Genomic DNA, 24,219 nt, shown 5'->3' with positions numbered 1-24,219 from the left:
AGGGTGCAGGCTTTCTTCTGTTACTGTCGTGTAGGACATCTAGGTGGGCTCCGTCACACCGATTACACCTCTTCTTTAAGCGGCAATCGGCTGCCATGTGACTGCGCGCACATCGGTAACAGCGTCGGTTGGACTTTATCCATTGACTCACCTCGTTGGCGGTCATCTTCTTGAACGTGTCACATTGTGACAACCAGTGTTCCTTTTCGCAGTACGGGCACACCATCTTCCACTTCTCTTTCATCGAGGGGGTACTGTGGTTCTTGCTGCTCGGTACTGATTCTGATTGGTGCATGACGGTCACCAATCTTCGGCCATCGTTTGCTCTCCTAGGTCCCTCTCTGGAGCTTGGGGTGCTCCGCATGAACGTATCCAACCGTAGGCTGTTGACTTCTCTCGCCAGGAAGTCGGCTAGGTCTAGGAGGGATGGCTCGGGACCGTTAGGATCACGGTGGTCTCTTTGCCGCCTGAAGCGCTCTTGTCGGGCGGGCGGAAGCTTCTCTAAAATCCTCTCGACATTAGAGTTTGCGTACAGTTCGTGCATACCCTTTTCTCTTTGCGCCCCCAGCATCCCTACCAGGGATTGTACCTTGATAGACAGGTCATCTAGTGAGCGATTGTCTGTGGCTGGGGGTAGGCGGTCAATATGCCTTATCTCTTGTATTACGTAGTCCCATATGCGTCCATATCTTTGGTCGAGTGCTGCTAGAGCCGCTGTGTATGGGGTAGTAGAGGTGGCATAGGCCAGCGCTATATTGTGCGGTCGGGGCACCTTGAGGTGCTTCAGTAGGATAGCATACTTGTACGGTTCATCAGCTACATCGGACATCATTGTCTCTAAGCACATTCGTAGCTCCGTGTACTGTGCTCTGTTCTCGTGGGTGAAGTCCGGAAACGTCGGTGTGCCAATGTATGATGCCATGGATGGCTGGCACATCGGTGAGCGTTGGAAGAGAGGCCTCCTAGGCGAGTCTCCTCTTACGCCTCTTGGTGGGCTGGTACCTGCTGGGTACCATGGCCCGCGTATCCAGGTGCTATTCCTCGGGGCTGGTCGTGCGTCAAGCTCACCCGTGAATTGAGTCGGGGGTCTGTAGCGCAGAGCCGCGGGGGTAGAGCCTGGGCTGTACTGGACCTCCTGGTCCTGTGGAGTACTGTGCTGCTGTCGGGCTTGATTCTCCTCCTCTCCCTCTTCTTCTTCCTCTGGCAGGTCCTCTAGATCCTGTAGTCGTCTATTTAGCCTCTCCGCGGTGTAGACCGTTTCTTCCTTGTAGCTGGGTCTCGCTTGGACCGGTCGGGGAAGGGGTTCGGAGGGGGGTATAGGCTCTCTCTGGTGGTCGGGCTCAGGGTCGCTTGATCGGGTAGGGGAGGGTGCCCTTGACCCTTGTCTTGACGAGGCCCTGGAACCCCGTGCGGAGGGAGGGGGTGTTGCCCTGGTGATCAGCTGCTCCATTATCTGCGCTTGTAATCGGTCGCGCTCGGCTTCGCGCTTAGTGAGAGTGAGGTCGCGCTCTGCTTCTCTTTGGGCACCGGCAGCGGCGCGCTGGGCTTCGGCGGCGGCGCGCTGGGCTTCGGCCCGGTCCCTTACCATATTCTCTTCCGTCTGAAGGCGTCTAATCTCTAGACGTATACGATCTTCGTCGCTCCGTTGCTGCGCCTGAAGGCGTTCTCTTTCCATGGAAGAATGTTCGCGCTCACTAAGCGTCTGTGCTTGGAGTCGATCGCGCTCTGTTGAGGCTGCTAGGCTGGCGAGGAATGCCTGTGCCAGCATCTTGTCCGCCTCGCTGGGGGAAGACGCTGGTTGAGGTGATCCGCTCCTGGCAGTACTCGTTGGAGATCTGTTCTCCTGTGGCGAGTCCTGGAGATCCATCTCCGGGGTGCTCTCCTCTTCTTGTAGCGGGTAGAGTTCCATCCCTGGAGAGCTGTCTTTATCCTGGAGCTCTCCGGGGACTACTTCTTCGGTCTTGGCGGGGGGTAAAGTCATGTCGGTCCCTCCTGGTCCCTACCGTGAGCTTGGTCAGTTACGTTAGAACCCACTAGGGCCTCTATTGGCGGGGTAGCCTGGTCGATAGGGTCGGACATAATTTTACTATCTACTTTTTCCGCGTTTACCGTCTGTAGAAGGCTAGGTAGTATATTGGCAACGTAATCCTCTAAGTACTGAGGTGTCTGCCGTCTACGCTGCGGGCGATCTACTTTAGGAGAACCGTTTTGTGGAGTGTTCATCATAGGCCATGTCAATATTAATACCACTATATTAATATTACGCTAGTTACCCTCCGGCTCAAAGGACCAATTGTAACTGAGGGGTACAATTCCCTGACTGTATTGATAAGTATGGTATCATTAAACCACTACCGCTTTATGTACTTTAATTACTGGCCATACAGTACATAATATACTTTCTATTATACTTTGGATGCGCTTATAAGGCAAAGGAATATGCATAGGCAAATCAATAATGAATATCCATTCTCTGGTTACGCAGGAGGTAATTATACAACCTGAATCTTAGGGAATTATATCTATGGTACACTAGTAATATATAGCGGGAGATACTGGAAGGGTCCCCCCGGTAGTAAGCCAGCAGGGGTAGAGGATCTGTCGGTAGTAGAGAGTCTGGTCAACGATGACTAAGGAGACTCCAAGTACAGGAGACGGTGCAATAGTCTCTTGATCCACAGACGAATACAGCTGTTCTCCGTAGACTGTAGCTCCACAGTGAAGAAAGCTAGCCGGCCTCAGGCTCTCTGAAGCGCCGACTCGACTTGGCTCCTCACAGGGTAAATCCCACACGTGTAGGCGTCGGCGATTCTCCGCTCCATAAATCACAGGACCAAAACAAATATAATCCAGCCGCAAAGGGCTATGTAGTCGTCGGGTAGATTAATCCAGTGTACATGTCCACACGGTTCTCGTCTAGGTCTCCTCGGGTGAAAGCGCCATGAAAGCAGCCCAGCCTGGATAAGCACTCTAGCTGGTACGAGGAAGCGTTGGTGATGCTGGTCACTGTAGAACTTTAGCCGCACGATACACTATACACAAATAGACTATTACTGACTTAATAGAAATATGTCGCACTCGACGGTATAGCGCCAAACTCTGACAATTCAGTTATTAATTCGCACGCGGTCTCAATGCTCTATTTGGGGCCAAACAGGCCATACTTCACCGCACGGAGTATCGTGGGTGAGGCTTCAACTTATTGGGTAACTCTAGACTTCTGACTAAGTGCTTCTGTATTCACCTGCGCCATATTTATATGCACGGCGAACAAACTAGTGCCAACCTCATTTCTGTCTCGTAGCCCTGGGCAAGGCCGGGCATGTTCAGACATGTCTTGACGGTGACTTTGAACCTGACTCCGGAGGCATGGCTCTGGCGCCTGTGGACCGCTGTCCAATAGGAGAATGAAATATTATGGTCTGGGCTTAAGGGATATTCCGTGTATATGTACAAGGAATATACAAGGGATATCAAACGATATACAAATACTATGCAATATATATCAATCAATAAATATATATATTCGGTTTAATCTGATCCTTTGTAACAGTAAGCCAATCAGAGGTGGAGGTGGGCGGGTGTCTAAAGCATCCAGAGTCTGACACACAGCGCGACAAGACAAGCGATCACTGATCAGTCAGCATGAGACCACGGTCCGTGTAGTGTACGTTTTGAGCCCAAAAACGAATCCAACGAACAACACAAGCGACTCAGTCAACATGAGACCGCGGGTCCATGAGCGTTTTGTGTTCACTCTTTGCAGCACAGGGCACTGAGTGGCTCTACTGCAGTGCTGACAGCCTTATCAACAGTGCTGCACTTCCTTGTTTAATAGCACAGGCTTCAGGTGCTCAGTGATATATATATCTCTGTATGTCATGCATGTCTTAAATGTCATGATTAGATTAGTTTAGATGATTCGATTAGATTCTTATATCTGTATGTTGTGTATGTCATTGATTGATTGATTGAAAAGTTTATTAACAGATTGCAGAATGGGTACAGTACAGTACAGCTCAATACATACAATTGTTAAGGGGATGCAGACCAGAGAAAGACTTTCGTCTTGTTTACATCAGGGTCCCCCATTTTCAATTCATCGTAACATATATGACATATATGACATACAGATAGACAGTACTGCTACATCTATACATTTATGACATACCAGATTTGCAAATCCAGTACTGTTTGTGATACGAAAAGAGTCCAGAGAAAAAGTATATACATTTGACGTAGAAACTGTACATTGGAGGAGGTTGGGTAGGTGGGGGGGGGGGGGGGTGGGTGGTACTGTACATTGGAGGTGGTTGGGTGGGTGGGGGGGGAGGTTGGGTAGGAGTGGGAGGGGGAGGTTGGGTAGGAGGGGTGGGTGGGGGACACTGTACAACTGTACAAGCAAAACTGTACATTGGAATATTGACAAGACCATACTTGGTCATTCTTACTGTACATTGGAGGGGGTTGTGTTAGGACATTTACAGAGGCCAGTTTCGAATTGCAGTCTCCCGTAGGTGTTTTTTGAGAGTGTTTGTGAAAGTGGGTAGTGATTCACATTCCTTTACAGCTTTGGGTAGGGCGTTCCACATTGATGTGGCATAATTGCGAAACGTGTTTAGTCCCTTGTTTGAGCCGAATCTGGGTTTAACATGATTTGTGGAGCTCCCTCTGGTGTTGTGATCGTGGTATTCACTGACCTTTGGGAAGTATTTTGACATGTACATGGGTACCTTGGTCGTGTAGTGTATCTTGTAGACCAGGCCCATTGCAAGTTGCTGTACTCTGTCGTCTACTCTAAGCCATCCTAGGTTGTCAAAGTGGGCAGGGGTGAGGTGGGTTCTAGGAGTAAGGTCAAGCAGTAGTCTGACCAGTTTGTTTTGAGATGTTTGTAATTTAGTTTTTAGCGCCTTTGAGGTGCTTTGGTACCATGAGGTGCAAGCATAGTCGTAGTACCCTTGAATGAGTGCTCCTGCCAGAGTCTTCAGGGTATTCTTGTTTACCAGTGAGGAGATCCGGTACAAGAATCGAGTTCGTTGGTTGACTTTTTTTATTACATTGGATGCCAGATTTGCCTCTAGGATGGAACCCAGGTAGGTAATATCTTCTTTCCTTGTGACAATATTGTCACCCACTGTAACTGAGAAGCCGTCGGTCTTGCTGAGTTTGTTATTTGAACCGAAGAGAATGGACTCTGTTTTGCCCATGGGTAATGATAGTTTGTTATCAGCGAGCCATATGCAGATTTTGCCTAGTTCTGAGCTGAGGGTTTTTTCAACCTGTAACTTGTTCTTGTCAGAGACCAGCAGGGCTGAGTCGTCCGCAAACAGGAACAAGTTGCAGTCACAAGCTGACGACATGTCATTTGCATAAATTAGGAACAGTAGCGGACCTAGTATGCTTCCTTGTGGAACACCACAGCTTACTGTAAGGGGGGGGATAGGGTACCGTTTACCTCCACCATCTGCTCTCTCCCCTCCAGGTAGGATTGCATCCAGCTCACTGATAGACTATCAAAACCAATTGCTTTTAGCTTGTCAATCAGAATGGTGTGATTGACAGTGTCGAAGGCCTTTTGTAGGTCCAGCATGACCATGCCACAGTATTTGCCCGCGTCCACCTCTTGTTTGATGTGGTCGTTTAAAAAGAGAAGGCATGTGTCAGTGGAGTGGGATGTTCTGAAGCCAGATTGGAATTCGTAGATTAGATTTTTTTCCGCAAGGTATTTTCCGACCTGTTCGTATAAAAATGTTTCCATGACTTTCGAGATGGAGGTAAGGATAGAAACAGAGCGGTAGTTGCCTGGATCTAATTTAGTGCCTTTTTTGTGCAGGGGTGTTACTCTCGCAATTTTGAAGTCCTTGGGGACGTGTCCCTGTTTTATGGAGAGGTTTATTATGTGTGTGATGACTGGGGTGATGGCGGCTGCTGAGTCTCTGAGGAATTTGGAGGGGATGTTGTCATGGCCAGTGGCCTTGTTAGGTTGGAGGGCGCTCAGTTTTTTGAGTACCTCATCTGTTGTTACCATTTCCAGTTTGAAGTCGTCTTTGTGGACCCCTAGGTTCTTGTAGTATGCTACTATGTGTTCTACCCCATAATGCCCTGAGTGGGAGGGTAGTTTGTTTACCAGTGTTGTGGCTATGTTTGTGAAGAAACTATTTAAGTAATTGGCTACATCCAGCTTGTCTGTGATGAGCTTGTTGTCCGTCTTTATGTTTATGTTTGAGAATCTGATTTTAAGTTTTTTACTGCAGCCTATTGGTTATTGAGTAATTTCCAAAGTTCACGTGGTTTGTTTTTGTTTTCCTCGGTTTTGTCATTTTTTGCTGTTTTGATCATGGAGTTTACGTCATTTCTTAGTCTGTTTCTTTCCAGTTTGAGTTCAGTCACGTGGGCTTGGAGTTCACTGCTCGTGCTTATGGTAAGCTTTGACTGACTTTTATGAAACTCAGAGCATTTTTTGTCTCTGGTTTTCATAGCGGTCAGTATTTCAGTGTGCATCCACGGCTCCGCGCGATTTTTTACCCTGGTGGTTCTTAGGGGGGCCATGTTGTTTAGTATCGTTGAAAATTTGGTTTTGAAGCCAAGCCATGTTTCTTCAACCAGTGTACCATTGAGCTCATCTGACCAGTCCAGACTCTCCAGTTCAAGGTTAAAGGCCTCGCTAGAGTAGGTTTTGAGGTCTCTAGATGTGACTGTTTTGTTACAGCCAGCCTTTTGTTTTAGCTTTTTGCGGGTACAGAATATCATATAATGATCACTTAACCCGCATGCTATAACCCCTTTATTGGCGATCTTGGACTTGTCAGAGGTCAGGATGAGGTCAATGGTAGTCTGAGTTGACTCACATACACGTGTGGGTTGCGTGATTAGCTGGCTGATGCCGTGCAGATCACAAAACCTATTGTAGGATTTGAAGACAGGTGCATCTTTTTGTTGCATATCCGTGTTCCAATCCCCAATAAGAATAATTTCTGCATCCTCAGCTCCAGCTAAGCACGCATCCAACACATCATAAAAGCCATTTTGGTCTGGCGGTCTGTAAATTGTGCCGACTAGAACAGATTTAGCCCTTTCAAATAGAATTTCTACAAAAACAGTTTCAATAGCCTCATGATCTAGGTCTGTACTAGGCTTGGGCGGTATGGCGGTATTAAGGTATAGCGGGGTATTTAGAAATACAGACGGTATTGATTTTCAATACCGTCCGTCACCGTCAAAATCACAGATGCGCTTCAGTTTGTATAACAGTGAAACGGAGTTTTGAGTGTAGTGCACACACTGAGTGTAGTGCACACACGCGCCAGCAGAGGGCGAGACCGCTCTAGTGGAGCGAGTGGGTCACAACGGTGTTCACGTTTTACGGTAATGTTGCGACAGTGCTGTGAAAATACCGTAAAGCGTTGTGACGAGAGTTGGTGTGTGTTGTTGTGGTGCACTGGTGGAGCAAGCAAATAATCCGTCTCTTATTATTTGTGAACTAAAGAGTACAAGGTTTACACAACAGCCCCCACCCGCCTTTTTATTGTATTTGTACCGTCCTGTACTATCCGCTGTCAGCTGTTTATCTCTCTCTGTGAGCTTGATTAACTAGCGTTAGCTCACGTTAAGTAGCGTTAGCTCTGCGGCTAATCTTAGATTACCCTGAACTAAATCAATGACTAGGTTATAAAGCATTCGAGTAGTTTTCACTGCACATAGAAGTAGCCAAACAACGGGAGCATTTCGGGAGCATATGACCAAAACCCAGGCAATTTCTAGCCCTTAAGGAATCAAATAGTCTGCCATGGCTATAGGCTAGATGCTAACGCTAAAACGGTGCGGGCTTCTACCGGTGCGGGACTACCATTCTGAGAGCTGACGATGATTTGTTTACTTGGTAACACGTAAACCCCCCCCCCCCCCCCCCCGCTGATGAAAATGAAAGACATACCGTCAAATACCGTGCACCGGGGTATTATAACATAAAGGTTTGCCGGTGTGAAAAAAAGGATACCGCCCAAGCCTAGTCTGTACGGTTAATAAATTTGGAATCTTTATGAATGTACATACAGACACCTCCTCCATGCCTGTTCCTGTCATTGCGGACTAAAGAATAGTTCTCCAATTCAATTTCCGGGTCTGTTACTGATGAATCCAGTTTAGTTTCAGAGAAACATAGAATGTTTACCTTACCGCTAATGAAATGTTGCCTTATTTCTGCCAGTTTGTGTCTAAGGCTGTTTACATTAAGATGGAAAATATGAAGTCCATTTTTATTTGCTGTGTTGTCTATATCCTTGAGATAAAGGTAGGGTTCTTCTTCTGTGGGAAGGGGGGGGGGGGCTCTGTGATGTCCGGAGGGGGGGTGGGGGATCCTTTGATCAAGGTGGGTGTCCCGCGACGGGAGGGGGGTGGGGGGGGGGGCTGTGTTGTTATTATTTGGTCCGTGTGTGGGAGGGGGGGGTGGGTGTGATTCTTTGTCATGCCCTGGTTCATCTGCTAGCGTCTGTGTTGATTCCGTCTGGTGGTGAAATTCCGTGGGCAGGGGCCAGGGGCTATCAATCAGGTTTGTCCTAGCAACATCATTCAAATTACTGAAATAGTGTAACATCAACACATTATGTAGTCATAACATACATGTATCAAGAGCTATATATATCATTAAAATTAAAAAAAATGAAAAATACTTATGGAATCTGTCCATGCATGAGAAAAAAACAGGTGTAAACAGTAATTCAAGTTGATCGAGTTTCCCCATCCTGCCGCCTGGGACAGTTCAAGTCACAGGGTGCTCATGCTATAGAGCAAATCATATTTTTTACCACTTAGTTTTGTCTCCTCCCCTGTATAAATACTTTGTTAGTTTGCCATTCTGCAGAGAATTCTTCTTATTCTAGGGCCCATTTCTGTATAGGTCTCTCCGTGTTGCAACATGTCATTCTGTCAGTAAACTCTGTTATCCGCCTCCGTGAATAATCTGGTCAAATTATTCCACATCAATATTATGTCTAAACGTCCCGATTTTAGCCCTTTGTCCAACACCCTGCAACAGAAGAGAATGTCACGCATTTCAATAAATTCATATATGAAATATTAAATGTAAATGTTAAATATATAAACTCACAGACATCAGTCAGTCAGGCACCTTTCATCTTATAGGCTGGCCCCAGTGGGTGTCTGACAGATTCATAGATACAGATGACTCCCCATTCAAAGAGATAGCGGTCTGGTCTTGTTAGTCCCTGTTATGAAGATGGTGGCACTGGCAGAGTGACTTTGTTATTACTAGTAACAGTGTGTCCCCTCTGCCTGCTTGTGGTCCTATAGTGGAGAGACCTCTGGTGGTGGAAGATACCTACCTGCTCTGTCCTGCTCCGGTCCTGGACAAGGAGGGAACGTAAGTCTCTCTCTCTCTCTCTCTCTCTCTCTCTCTCTCTCTCTCTCTCTCTCTCTCTCTCTCTCTCTCTCTCTCTCTCTCTCTCTCTCTCTCTCTCTCTCTCTCTCTCTCTCTCTCTCACACTCACTCTCACTCTCACTCTCTCACTCACACTCACTCTCACACTCACTCACTCACTCACTCACTATTATTAACAACACTGCTACTGTAGCTTGCATATCGTAGCTTGACCTGTGTAACTTAATACTTGTTGCTTTGCTGTGAATTCAAAAGTCTGTTCAGAAACTTTGTATAATGAAATAATCTTCTACATCTTCTGGCCGCCTCAGACTCAAACTTTCCCACCACGGCTGGGTGTCGAAGCTATGGGAGGAGGTAGGGGTCAAAAATGGTAATCCCACTTCCACAGATCACATATCTTCCACAGTTCTTTCTTGCTGAAGTCTGACATCGCTTTCCATTTATTTATTTAACCTTTATTTAACCAGGAAGTCCCTTGAGATTAAAATGAATTTTCTGAGGGAGACCTGGCCAAGATAGCACACACCATTACAAAGTTACAAAATTAAAGAATATAGCATATTAAAAACAGACATATAAATAAAATAGAGCATGTTAGGAATATATATCGATTGTAAACAGATACATAATACAAGATTATAGCAATAGCTATTGCACTCTTACAGTAATTTTTACCAGAGCTTTGATGTCTCCCAGGGAGACTAATCATTAGGTTATAGTATGTCCTGAAGGTTGGTCCATGACATGGTGCAAAACAGGATTCAGTCAGAACCATGTCAAATCACAGAAGTGGAACACAGCTAATGCCATTTCATGGTGACTTTAAGCCCTGTGTTTGACAGTTTTTCTCTGTGATGTTGACTGACTTGCACAAATGTTCTTAGGAGGCTGAAGTACTGGAGCACACAGGTCATCTTACCGGAAAACGTAATTTAGAAGCTGAGTCCCAATTAAAGGCTGAGGACACTTTCACACCCAAGTCAGTTTGAAAAGGTCTGAATCACAAGTGAAATGGTTACTTTTGAAAAATCACACATTTGGAAATATAACAGGAAATGTCAACAAAAAACACCCACTCAGCTTCACTGATTGGTCCGATTGCTTTCAGACCTCAAACAAACCACCCCAGGGTTCACTTGGAATTGGACAGAGACCACTGATAGGCCTTTCACACCGGCCGGCAGGGCTTGATGTTAACTTTTTGGCTCACTAGCCACTGTGGCTAGTGGTTTTCCAAAGTCACTAGCCACTCAGCATTTTCACTAGCCAAAAATCCCAGCACTTGCGCCCCCACCCAAAAAGTAATAAATATAGGTAATTTCTTCTTCACTAACCCCTGCTGGGGACAGTATCATTGTAATCATACTGCTACACGCCAACTGTACAACTGTGCTTCTGACTGTTGACTCCATTGTTTACTACTGCCTGCGACCAGTGACTCAGCCGCAAAAGGAGCTCCAGTTGGGACAACGGCTGACTGGGACAAGATGGAGGGTGTAGATGTGGAAGAGTTGTGTTGAACCTAGCAATTACATTGTTGCTCCAAACGCTGTGAACAATACATTATCATTGACACACCTATGCCTTGGCTGTGTTGAACCTAGCAATTATATTATTGCTCCAAACGCCATGAACATTATCATTGACACACCTATGCAGGGCTTGACGTAAACTTTTTGGCTCACTAGCCACTGTGGCTAGTGGTTTTCCAAAGTCACTAGCCACTCAGCATTTTCAATAGCCCTGGGCAGGTGGGCAGGTGTCAACGTCAAGCCCTGCCGGCCGGGCTCTGTGCCGGTGCCGGTTCCTGAACCTACCTCGAACCGGTGCGTTCACACCGGAAATAATTGGTTTGGAACGCGAAAAGCCGGTTCTCAGCTGGAACCGAAATGTTTTTATTTTTTCCTTGCAAACCGTGACATCTGCAGTGGGCGTGTCCTATTCTAGGTTGTCAGGACAAGCTGAAACAGCAGAGGTTCGGCATTGCACTCAATCGATCCATTCAACAGGAAGCGATTCGCGACTGATCTCAAAATGAGATTAGATTCCAATGTATTGTTATTATACAGCACAAGTACAATACACCATCCAACCAGAGTGGATAAATAAATGCTCCGGAAATAAATATACGTGGAGAAAGGCTTAGTGAGCCTCAGCGCGGAAGCACACACACAAACACACACACACACACACACACACACGTACTGTATACGTTCTAAATGAATCGTTCCAGCAAAGTAGCAGGCTTCTATTATTCTAATGACTTGTTTTATTGGGTATCATAGTAGTAAGTCCTACTGTAGAACATGACATATTAGAATGACATCTGATTTATTCATGCCAATACTGAATGACTGCACAATTGGCTCTTGACAAGAAAACTGGCTACATGTCTCTTTTATTTTAAATAATACATCCATAGAGCTTTTAGAAAGGTGCGAAATAAAAATTTATTAATATTTTTTTTTAAATTGGTGGGTCCAAAATGTATGTTGCTTACATGTTGCATGCATGTATCCCCTCCCTACATCCCATCTCTCCAGGTGGAATGTACCTGATTTGATAAATGACATGCTGGTGCTCTAGTGCGACATCTTTCACCTTTAATCGTTTTTTTGGTTACGGGAGCAGTTTTTTATTTAATCATCATTTGCAACGCAGCAGGACATTTCTCCATTCTCTCTATCTGATATCTTTATCTCTGTCCAGCTGATTTAGCTTGATGTACAATGGGGCTGGGCCAATATCAACAGCCAATAAAATGTACTGGCTGGCTGGTCAATCAAAGATGAATAGGCACACGCACTCTAAACAAACCAGCATTTATACCGAGGATCAAGATTCAGAAAGCCTGCATGGACATGGTTCTGCTGGACATGTTTTGTGTTTTATTTACTCTGGAGTCAATTGAGGGGGATGGAGTTTACATAATTTCAATAACACAAATATAAAAATAAATAAATACTAATAAACAGTTAGAAACAGTTAAAAGGTTATACAGCCAAAGGAATATATAAAAACAGTAGTAGCAACATCACGCAATAGAACAGAATCAAGCAAACAACTACAGGTCAACCGTGGGCGGCTATTGATCTAGATTATAATCTAAAATGTCCAAGAGAGACAAGGGAACTCAACTTTAGGTCAAGTTGAAAGTGATTCCATGATGCTACTGCATCAACACAAAAAGGTGTAGCAACATTTAAAGGTGTCTGCTATCTCTATCTCTCTTGCTCACTCGCTCCGAAAGAAATCATCAAATGAAGATCAAATGAGATCAGAGTAAAGCAACATTGAAAAATGCCAGGATTAAATTACCGTCCCTTCTGACCTTTTCTTTTTTTTAATCAAATATTTTTTCCTTCTGACCTTTTCTATACCCCAAACCTTTAATGAGGCAGAGGAGGCCTATTTATTTAGCCTATTAATTTCTGCTTTATTCAACCATGGGTTTACACAGTTGCATAGGGGGTCGGTTAAGGAAAATACTGTCCCTACCCCCCGTTCCATGCTGCCTCAAAGTGCTACATAATTATTAAATACATCACTTAACAATGTATTTATATAGCATGTAGAAGTTAAATGACAATTAATTAATAAGACATGTAGCCTATGAGGCAACATACATTTGTTGCTCTTTCAAATTCATCTTGCCTACTCATTAGCCAATCAACACCTTCACTCAGGAAACTGATTGGATGTCTTTGTTGTGAACACTGTATTTACATAGCAGTCAATGTTTCTCCACCCTTCACTGATGCGCAGCAGCGGGAACAATAGACTTGGATGGTAAAAGAAAGGAGCATCAGACACCTCTCTCTACCACCTCCCTTTCTCTCTACCTCCCTAGCTTCTCTCTCTCTACCTTCCTTTCTCTCTACCTCCTATCTACCTCCCTACCTTCTCTCTCTACCTCCCTTTCTCTCTACCTCTCTACCAGGGCCGCCTCAGGGGGTGTGCGAGCAGTGCGGTCGCACAGGGCCTCGTGGGAAGGGGGGCATCGCACAAAAAATATATATATATATTATTTTTTTATTATTTTTATTTTATTTTTATTTTATTTTTTGCGAGGCCCCCCTTCCCGCGAGGCCCTTTTTCATTACAGACCTAAAATCTCGTTTAGCTTATATGCTTATATATTTCACATTAGACACGTTTGTAGAATGTGTCTGACTTGTTCCTGGCTCTGCGGCTCTGCAGATACACTATTGGAGCTCTGGGGCTCTGCAGCAGACATACTATTGGTTTCAACGAAGGGAGGGGTTACATGTGTACAGTCGGCCGGCGTACATCAGCTGCGTCTGACAATTTCACGCGTGCAGCATTGGAGGTTATGCCAGCCAAGACGAAGAGGACGGTCGTTTGGCAGATGGACTGAAGATGAAAGTTGTTGCATGTTAGAAAGTTCAGTCAGGCTAGCCATGTCGGCTTAGCTAAAGGCAGGGACAGCTAGTTAGCTTTAGCTACGTTATAATATCGAGTGCTAACGTGTGGTTCAGTCGGGATAGCCATGTCGGCTAGTAGCTTAGCTAAATGCGTTAGCTAGCGTTAGCTAACCTAGAGAGAGCGCGTGCAGCATTGTTATGCCAAGATGAAGAGGACGGTCGTTCGGCAGATGAACTTCGTCAACTCCACGCGGTTGTCTCCATCCTCTTGGACGTTTGGTGAGTTTTTAATGCACTCTATTCTATTCCCGCCGTGGAGATATCTCTCTCTCTCTCTTTCTCGGGCCGGCTAGCTATCGTGGCTAACGTTATGTTGGCTAACGTTATGTGGAGCCAGCGGGCCGGCTAGCTATCGTAGCTGACGTTCTGTTGGACCAGCGGGCCGGCTAGCTATCGTAGCTAACCTTATGTTGAGCTAGCGGGCCGGCTAGCTATCGTAGCTAATGTTATGTTGAGCTAGCGGGCCGGCTAACTATCGTAGCCAACGTTATGTTGAGCTAGCGGGCCGGCTAGCTGTCGTAGACGTTATGTTGAGCCAAGCGGGCCGGCTAGCTATCGTAGCTAACGTTATATTGAGCCAAGCGGGCCGGCTAGCTGTCGTAGCTAACTGTTAAATGCCCACGCTAGGTCTTAGGTCAGATCGATAACTTCATAACTCATTGGTCTGCTCATCTTGACATCAAACAGCGTCCTGCGAAGTGGTTGACATGCAGAACCGAACGAGTCTACAAAATGTTGTTGTTACTACTGACCGACAAGAGATAGCGAATGCACCGTTCCGACCCCCGTCAGTCATCGACCTTAGGTCGAGTGATTGAAGTTGCGGAATCTTTTATTTTATTTGCACTGGGAAGGACTCTCTTTATTCAGATGAGGTCCATTTCCCTTATCCGTTACACGTATTATCACTGTATGGCTTTACTTGATAATCCCATTATACAGTACACGTATTATCACTATATGGCTTTACTTGATAATCCCATTATAGCTAGGGATAAAGCCACTTATTCTATTTTGCCTTAATGCATAATCATATGTCTCCTTCTACTCCGTCTGGGGAAAGCCTCGGAGCAGGTCCTAAATTATTAAGCGGGACCGCGTGGTTGACATATTTCTCTTTAGGCCTCCGTATGGATAAAGCCCCACTTCTAAAGTTTTTACATCATTAATCAAAAATGCATGGGGTGAAGTTACAAATGCAGAACACATTTCAATGCTTACCCGGCCGTCAGTCGTTTCGGGAAGAATAGAAGCAAACGTTGTTTCCAAAAGAAGATTGTTTTTATTTTTTAAAAGTAGAAGGTTACATTAAAGGTTCAGTTTAATTTTTATAAGTACAAAAGTTTCAGCTTACAATATATCAGGTTTCAGTCATCTCCTCAAAATCTCTCAAAAAAGTCTGGCCCTTGAAAGGGCAACCGTCCCTTTTATATCCACATTGTACCATATTTCCGATTGGTCTAAACACAGTGAAGTCACAGGGATGTCATTTTTGTTTAGCAAACCAGAGTACAATACGTAATTCGTATGAGCTCCTCCTTCTTGGTACTAACGTTACTTCTCGTTACCTAGTGGTTTTAAGTAACAGAAAGTCCCTTATTCCTTCAGAACAGACAACTGCTTTGTCTGTGGGGATCACGTGACATGGTACCGGGCACGAAGCCATCCCTAGGATTTCTTATCAAGCTTCCTAAAAGATCTCATCCAGAAAACAGTTTTTACACATCATTCTTTTAGTATTATTCTCTAATGACAGTTAATTATAAGCATGCCATTTATGAAAACTTTTACTGTACACATTAAACATTTAATTGTTATATAGTTTTTTAAGATTTCCCTCTATAGATTCAGGACTCCCTGTTTTTCAACCCGCAACCTTTAATCCCCTTCCCGTCTGAAAGGGTTAACATTTTACAGCTCTTTCTCCTCTGCTGAGGCCCACATTCCCCAGGTTGCCTCCCTTTTCACAGACACCGGGCACCTTTTCTGCAGATATTAAAGGCTCATTTCCATTTTTTATAAGTAAAGCCAGCATAAAGCTATCTGTGGCACTTCACACATACGATACTGGTATAGGGTTCCATTCCCTGTTCTACCTAATACCATACAACTATTCGGTCTCTCTCTCTTTGTCTATGTCTCTTTCCTTCTCTCCATCTCTGTCTGTCTCTCTGTCTATATCTCTGTGTGTGTGTGTGCGTGTGTGTGTGTCTCTCTCTCACACTATGTCTCTCTCTCTCCATCTCTATCTCTGTGTGTGTGTGTGTCTCTCTCTCACACTATGTCTCTTTCCTTCTCTCCATCTCTGTCTGTCTCTCTGTCTATATCTCTGTGTGTGTGTGCGTGTGTGTGTGTCTCTCTCTCACACTATGTCTCTCTCTCTCTCTCTGTGTCTCTGTGTGTGTGTGTGTCTCTCTCTCACACTATGTCTCTCTCTCTCCATCTCTATCTCTGTGTGTGTGTGTCTCTCTCTCACACTATGTCTCTCTCTCTCTCTCTGTCTCTGTCTCTCTCCTCTCTCTCCTCTGCTGAGGCCCACATTCCGCAGGTTGACTCCCTTTTGCCTGTTGTCTGTGAAGAACTGTGAAGAACAGGCCCCTTCTATGGAGACATTAAAGGCTCAGTTTCATTTTTTAAGGTCCATAAAAGAATATACTGGTCATATAGTATATTTGATATACTACAATGACCAGTACACATCATACACAGTATACCATGACCAATGACCAGTATACACATTATACACAGTATACACTTGATAATCACATAATGGCAACAGTCCTTCTTTTTAAAGTTCATAAAGGTATATACGGCTATATTGGAACGAATCAGGATGTCAATTTCCAAACGTGTCACTTGTTCTGTGGCACTTCACACCCACTCTGTCATCCTGGGAGGTCATTGTCCATCGTCAATTGATTAATTGAATAATGAAGCATATAATTACATGTGAAAAATAGGTATATACGGCTATATTGGAACGACTCAGGATGTCATTGTCAAAAAGTGTCACTTGTTCTGTGGCACTTCACACCCACTCTGTCATCCTGGGCGGTCATTTTCCATTGTCTTAATAGCGTCTGTACTGGGGGACGAGATGGCGATTGTGGGGTCACGTGGCTGTGACTCTCCACACCCCCTCTGCCATCTCGGTACCTTGTTACCCTGGTAGCCGGCGGGAAGACTTGCATCTGTTGTTCCCTGGCTGGACGGCTCGACAGGATAGGGGTCACGTTGTTGCTTGGTATCCGGCGGGAAGACTTGCATCTGTTGTTCCCGGCCGATGCACCCAGGCTGTTGTCGTCTTGGTCATCTTGGTCATCTTGGTCATCTTGGTCACCTTGGTCATCTTGGTCATCTTGGTCATCTTGGGGTCGCCCCCTCTGACCTCTTGGATCTCTCCCATAGTTTGAGGTAGGTTGATTTGTCACTCCTTGGGCGACCCCCACGGGTCCCCGAGAATTGTAGCAGCCGTCCTCTATTGAAGTGTGGTTGGCCTGGTCTTGTGACCCTGTCCGTAGGCCTCGCAGGACATCACAGATACAGTCCACAGAGGACTCATTTCTTTTCTCTCTTTCAGGTCCATTCAGGGCTCTCGTCGCCCTGTAACCTGGGTCCAGGCCGATGTCTCTCTGTCCGGTCTGGGAGGTCTAGGAGGTCTGGGAGGTCTGGGAGGTCTGGGAGGTCCGGGAGGTCTAGATGAGGACCTTGAGGATGCTCTGGAGCTTGACCTATCGTGTGACCCTGTCCGTAGGCCTCGCAGGACATCACAGATACAGTCCACAGAGGACTCATTTCTTTTCTCTCTTTCAGGTCCATTCAGGGCTCTCGTCGCCCTGTAACCTGGGTTCAGGCCGATGTCTCTCTGTCTGGTCTAGGAGGTCTAGGAGGTCTGGGAGGTCTGGGAGGTCTAGGAGGTCTGGGAGGTCTAGATGAGGACCTTGAGGATGCTCTGGAGCTTGACCTATCGTGGTCTTCCTCCAGTTCCGATTTCTGACCTGAGTCAGTATATTCCTTCCTGCCACCCGCTGCGTCGTCCGCTGACTCCGGGGGACAGCCCCCCCCCCCCGTCTAAGAGTGTGGCACTGGTTCAGGTTTTGTCCCTTTACCAGCGCACATTGTTCACAGGCCTTTCGGACTGTTATCGCTCTTTGTTTGGCTTTAGGTATGAGAATGTTGTTAGTTCTCAGGTATACCAACATCCTCTTACTTCCGGCATGTCCAAGGTTATCATATACCTGTCTGTTCATGTGAGTAGCCTCATCCTGTTAGCAAGGGCTAGTTAGCCTGCTATTCGCTCCTATTCGCAATGGCTATTTCAGCCTGCTCGCAATGGCTATTTCAGCCTGCTATTCGCAATGGCTATTTCAGCCTGCTATTCGCAATGGCTATTTCAGCCTGCTATTCACAAAGTAGAGTTTTTTCTACTTAAGTTCTGACTTTAAGTAAGCATTTAGTTACTTCAAGTCATGAGTAAACCTTTTTACCGTAATCACAAAAATATACTTTAAGTGTGATTCTTTCTTTGAGTAGAACCTTCTACGTTTTTGACTGTAAGAAAACATTACGTAACTTTTTAGTCATGAGTAACCGCTACTTCAAGTCGTTACTTATCAACCCTCTCTTGTTCCTGATAGATTTTTTACCAATTTACTTTTGGCTGTCTGCTGCGCTCTGCAGACCATCTACGTCACCAGTGTTCCAGATCTCGAACATTAGGAAGAGTCTTGGTTGGAGAAGTTCTGCCGATAAGACCAATCTTGAGTAAGGTTGACTCAAATCTGTAACTAATTCTACTCCAGAGACACCTGACAGCAGTTATTTCAGTTAATATTCTTTCGGCTGTTGATACCTATTTAATTAGTATACAGCCCAACTCACTTGAACTCATGTTCTAAGCCCCGGAACCTCCAATCCGTTTTGACAGACCTATAAACCAGTGACTTGGCCGCCTAAGCACCACAGCGTCCTGTATGCTGAGGCTTCCAAGTCTCCACAAATCTGATAGGCCCGTCGGATACAGAGACCCTGATGCTCGCTCTGTCCCCCCGCGTCAAGGTGCTAAGCTTGATGAGAGTTTGCAGAGTCTCAATTTGTTACCCATAGGCGCTGGTGAGTGTACATCTCATGCAGCTGATATGGTTGGTAGGGTGCTAACCTACCAAATGGTTGCTGTCAGGAAATCCCTTCTGAATGAAATAGATTACAAATTCACTTTACTTTACTCTGGGTTTAGAGCAAGGACGGACATCTTTACATATTATACTTAAAATATATACAAAATGCATGTAGTATTCCATGTTATGTTTCTTCCTAAATGACAACAACACTATATATTATTCCTCTTGACAGATGAGCGGTATGTCAAGTGCAGTTTGCACTTGCTTGAGTGTCATGTGTCAGGGCCCCAGAAGGTAATTTCTCCCTTTGTTGCCCTCATCTCTGCTTCCGGGATTTGAATTCCTCCCTTATTGTCCTCACCTCTGCTTGCTGTTCTGGGGTTAGTGCGGCCCACTCGTCTGCAGGTAGGTATTGGTACTTCCTTTTCCCTGTTCTGTCCTTGGTTGTTTTCGGGGGGAACTCCTGGGAGGCCCCCCTTTTGTCAGATAGCATTTTAACTTGGTCATACAGCATACATTCGATACGTAACTGGTCCTGTGACCATGCTGCGCATCGGGCTGCCAGTGGGTTACCCCCTGGGACTCCTCTGAATAGCTTTTCAAGCAGTAAGCATGATCCTTGCATAGGTGTTCCATTCATGACTGATCCTGCTGCATCATTGAGAGACATGCTCCCGCCTCGCACCTGTGGGATTAGTTTCTCCACCATCTTATACCCTGGATCTTGACCGGGGGTCCTTACTTCTCTTTCCATCAGTTGGTCCATTGAGGCCCTTTCGGGGATCTCTAGTCCTTTGAGATGTCTCAACATGCGAGCTAGCGTCTCGTGTGTTTGTATCTCCTGAGCGAGCATCTGCTGCGCCAGCTTCTCATGAGCTAGCATCTGCTGCGCCAGTTTCTTCTGAGCTACCCGTGCCAACTTCTCCTGAGCTAGCATCTGCTGCGCCAGCTTCTCATGAGCTAGCATCTGCTGCGCCAGTTTCTTCTGAGCTACCCGTGCCAACTTCTCCTGAGCTAGCATCTGCCGCGCCAGCCTCTCCTGAGCTACCCGTGCCAGCTTCTCCTGGGCTAGCTCCTCCTGAGCTAGCGTTGGTCGTGCCAGCTCCTCCTGAGCTAGCTTCTCTTGTGCTAGCTCCTCCTGAGCTAGCTTCTGGCGTGCCAGCTCCTCCCGAGCTAGCATCTCCTGGGCTAGCTCCTCCTGAGCTAGCGTCGGTCGTGCCAGCTCCTCCTGAGCTAGCTTCTCTCGTGCTAGCTCCTCCTGAGCTAGCTTCTCTTGTGCTAGCTCCTCCTGAGCTAGCTTTGGGCGTGCCAGCTCCTCCTGAGCTAGCATCTTCTGGGCTAGCTCCTCCTGAGCTAGCGTTGGTCGTGCCAGCTCCTCCTGAGCTAGCTTCTCTCGTGCTAGCTCCTCCTGAGCTAGCTTCTCTTGTGCTAGCTCCTCCTGAGCTAGCTTTGGTCGTGCCAGCTCCTCCTGAGCTAGCTTCTCTCGTGCTAGCTCCTCCTGAGCTAGCTTCTCTTGTGCTAGCTCCTCCTGAGCTAGCTTTGGTCGTGCCAGCTCCTCCTGAGCTAGCTTCTCTCGTGCTAGCTCCTCCTGAGCTAGCTTCTCTTGTGTTAGCTCCTCCTGAGCTAGCTTCTGGCGTGCCAGCTCCTCCCGAGCTAGCATCTCCTGGGCTAGCTCCTCCTGAGCTAGCGTCGGTCGTGCCAGCTCCTCCTGAGCTAGCTTCTCTCGTGCTAGCTCCTCCTGAGCTAGCTTCTCTTGTGCTAGCTCCTCCTGAGCTAGCTTTGGGCGTGCCAGCTCCTCCTGAGCTAGCATCTCCTGGGCTAGCTCCTCCTGAGCTAGCGTTGGTCGTGCCAGCTCCTCCTGAGCTAGCTTCTCTCGTGCTAGCTCCTCCTGAGCTAGCTTCTCTTGTGCTAGCTCCTCCTGAGCTAGCTTTGGGCGTGCCAGCTCCTCCTGAGCTAGCATCTCCTGGGCTAGCTCCTCCTGAGCTAGCGTTGGTTGTGCTAGCTCCTCCTGAGCTAGCTCTGGCTTGTTAGCCGATGGTGAGCTAGTTAGCTTGCAGTCCTGTGAACGGCCGTTTTGGCTTCTCCTCACATACAGTCTCCCCTCCTCACATACAGTATCTTTGGGCTAGGGGAGCCATCCAGTTCGCCTTTCTGTGAACGGTCGTTTTGACTTCGCTTCACATACAATCTCCCCTCCTTACAAACAGTATCTTTGGGCTAGGGGAGCCATCCAGTTCGCCTTTCTGTGAACGGTCGTTTTGACTTCGCTTCACATACAATCTCCCCTCCTTACAAACAGTATCTTTGGGCTAGGGGAGCCATCCAGTTCGCCTTTCTGTGAACGGTCGTTTTGACTTCGCTTCACATACAATCTCCCCTCCTTACAAACAGTATCTTTGGGCTAGGGGAGCCATCCAGTTCGCCTTTCTGTGAACGGTCGTTTTGACTTCGATTCACATACAATCTCCCCTCCTTACAAACAGTATCTTTGGGCTAGGGGAGCCATCCAGTTCGCCTTTCTGTGAACGGTCGTTTTGACTTCGCTTCACATACAATCTCCCCTCCTTACAAACAGTATCTTTGGGCTAGGGGAGCCATCCAGTTCGCCTTTCTGTGAACGGTCGTTTTGACTTCGCTTCACATACATTCTCCCCTCCTCACAAACAGTATCTTTGGGTAGTTGGCTCTCGTCTTGGGTAGGGCCAGTTCGCTTCCTGTGGGCAAAGCACGAAATTATGTTGCACTTGTAACTCCCCCCAGAGCTCTATAAACATTATGTTACCCTTTAGTTGTGAGTAAACGTTGCTTTAATCACCAAGATAGAGCTTTCTATTCATTTGTGATATCCCCGAGTAGAGCCTTCCACTCGAGTCGCCAGTAGAGCTTTCTACTTAAATTTTTGCCAAATCTGTAATTTAATTTTACTCCAGAGGCTTTTGACAGTAGTCCTGTCTTCTTCGGCCGTTTAGCACCTATTTTGGTTAGTATAAATGCACATCGCCAGGGACGCCATGTTAAATGCCCACGCTAGGTCTTAGGTCAGATCGATAACTTCATAACTCATTGGTCTGCTCATCTTGACATCAAACAGCGTCCTGCGAAGTGGTTGACATGCAGAACCGAACGAGTCTACAAAATGTTGTTGTTACTACTGACCGACAAGAGATAGCGAATGCACCGTTCCGACCCCCGTCAGTCATCGACCTTAGGTCGAGTGATTGAAGTTGCGGAATCTTTTATTTTATTTGCACTGGGAAGGACTCTCTTTATTCAGATGAGGTCCATTTCCCTTATCCGTTACACGTATTATCACTGTATGGCTTTACTTGATAATCCCATTATACAGTACACGTATTATCACTATATGGCTTTACTTGATAATCCCATTATAGCTAGGGATAAAGCCACTTATTCTATTTTGCCTTAATGCATAATCATATGTCTCCTTCTACTCCGTCTGGGGAAAGCCACACTCAGGAGGTTTTTTACATCATAAATCAAAACGCAAAGCGGGACCGCGTGGTTGACATATTTCTCTTTAGGCCTCCGTATGGATAAAGCCCCACTTCTAAAGTTTTTACATCATTAATCAAAAATGCATGGGGTGAAGTTACAAATGCAGAACACATTTCAATGCTTACCCGGCCGTCGTTTCGGGTAGAATAGAAGCAAACGTTGTTTCCAAAAGAAGATTGTTTTTATTTTTTAAAAGTAGAAGGTTACATTAAAGGTTCAGTTTAATTTTTATAAGTACAAAAGTTTCAGCTTACAATATATCAGGTTTCAGTCATCTCCTCAAAATCTCTCAAAAAAGTCTGGCCCTTGAAAGGGCAACCGTCCCTTTTATATCCACATTGTACCATATTTCCGATTGGTCTAAACACAGTGAAGTCACAGGGATGTCATTTTTGTTTAGCAAACCAGAGTACAATACGTAATTCGTATGAGCTCCTCCTTCTTGGTACTAACGTTACTTCTCGTTACCTAGTGGTTTTAAGTAACAGAAAGTCCCTTATTCCTTCAGAACAGACAACTGCTTTGTCTGTGGGGATCACGTGACATGGTACCGGGCACGAAGCCATTCCTAGGATTTCTTATCAAGCTTCCTAAAAGATCTCCTCCAGAAAACAGTTTTTACACATCATTCTTTTAGTATTATTCTCTAATGACAGTTAATTATAAGCATGCCATTTATGAAAACTTTTACTGTACACATTAAACATTTAATTGTTATATAGTTTTTTAAGATTTCCCTCTATAGATTCAGGACTCCCTGTTTTTCAACCCGCAACCTTTAATCCCCTTCCCGTCTGAAAGGGTTAACATTTTACAGCTCTTTCTCCTCTGCTGAGGCCCACATTCCCCAGGTTGCCTCCCTTTTCACAGACACCGGGCACCTTTTCTGCAGATATTAAAGGCTCATTTCCATTTTTTATAAGTAAAGCCAGCATAAAGCTATCTGTGGCACTTCACACATACGATACTGGTATAGGGTTCCATTCCCTGTTCTACCTAATACCATACAACTATTCGGTCTCTCTCTCTTTGTCTATGTCTCTTTCCTTCTCTCCATCTCTGTCTGTCTCTCTGTCTATATCTCTGTGTGTGTGTGTGCGTGTGTGTGTGTCTCTCTCTCACACTATGTCTCTCTCTCTCCATCTCTATCTCTGTGTGTGTGTGTGTCTCTCTCTCACACTATGTCTCTTTCCTTCTCTCCATCTCTGTCTGTCTCTCTGTCTATATCTCTGTGTGTGTGTGCGTGTCTCTCTCTCACACTATGTCTCTCTCTCTCTCTCTCTGTCTCTGTGTGTGTGTGTGTCTCTCTCTCACACTATGTCTCTCTCTCTCCATCTCTATCTCTGTGTGTGTGTGTGTCTCTCTCTCACACTATGTCTCTTTCCTTCTCTCCATCTCTGTCTGTCTCTCTGTCTATATCTCTGTGTGTGTGTGCGTGTGTGTGTGTCTCTCTCTCACACTATGTCTCTCTCTCTCTCTCTCTGTCTCTGTCTCTCTCCTCTCTCTCCTCTGCTGAGGCCCACATTCCGCAGGTTGACTCCCTTTTGCCTGTTGTCTGTGAAGAACTGTGAAGAACAGGCCCCTTCTATGGAGACATTAAAGGCTCAGTTTCATTTTTTAAGGTCCATAAAAGAATATACTGGTCATATAGTATATTTGATATACTACAATGACCAGTACACATCATACACAGTATACCATGACCAATGACCAGTATACACATTATACACAGTATACA

At 45.9% G+C, this 24,219-nt stretch overlaps 1 protein-coding gene across 1 annotated transcript in view; it reads left to right on the top strand.

Moving 5' to 3' along the window:
• LOC311237121 (anthrax toxin receptor 1-like) overlaps positions 1–24,219 on the top strand; it is a gene marked incomplete at both ends in the record, with an annotated part of 163,103 nt that overhangs the window by 80,616 nt on the left and 58,268 nt on the right. Inside the window, one exon of the mRNA XM_084324927.1 lies at positions 9,310–9,379. Coding sequence (XP_084181053.1) covers positions 9,310–9,379 — 70 coding nt within the window. The remainder of the gene's footprint in view (positions 1–9,309; positions 9,380–24,219) is intronic.

Source organism: Notolepis coatsorum (genome assembly GCF_963971535.1).
Source record: "Notolepis coatsorum genome assembly, chromosome: 11".
Classification (NCBI taxonomy): domain Eukaryota; kingdom Metazoa; phylum Chordata; class Actinopteri; order Aulopiformes; family Paralepididae; genus Notolepis; species Notolepis coatsorum.
Note: the sequence above shows the minus strand (reverse complement) of the source record. Positions and strands in the feature narration are given on the sequence as shown.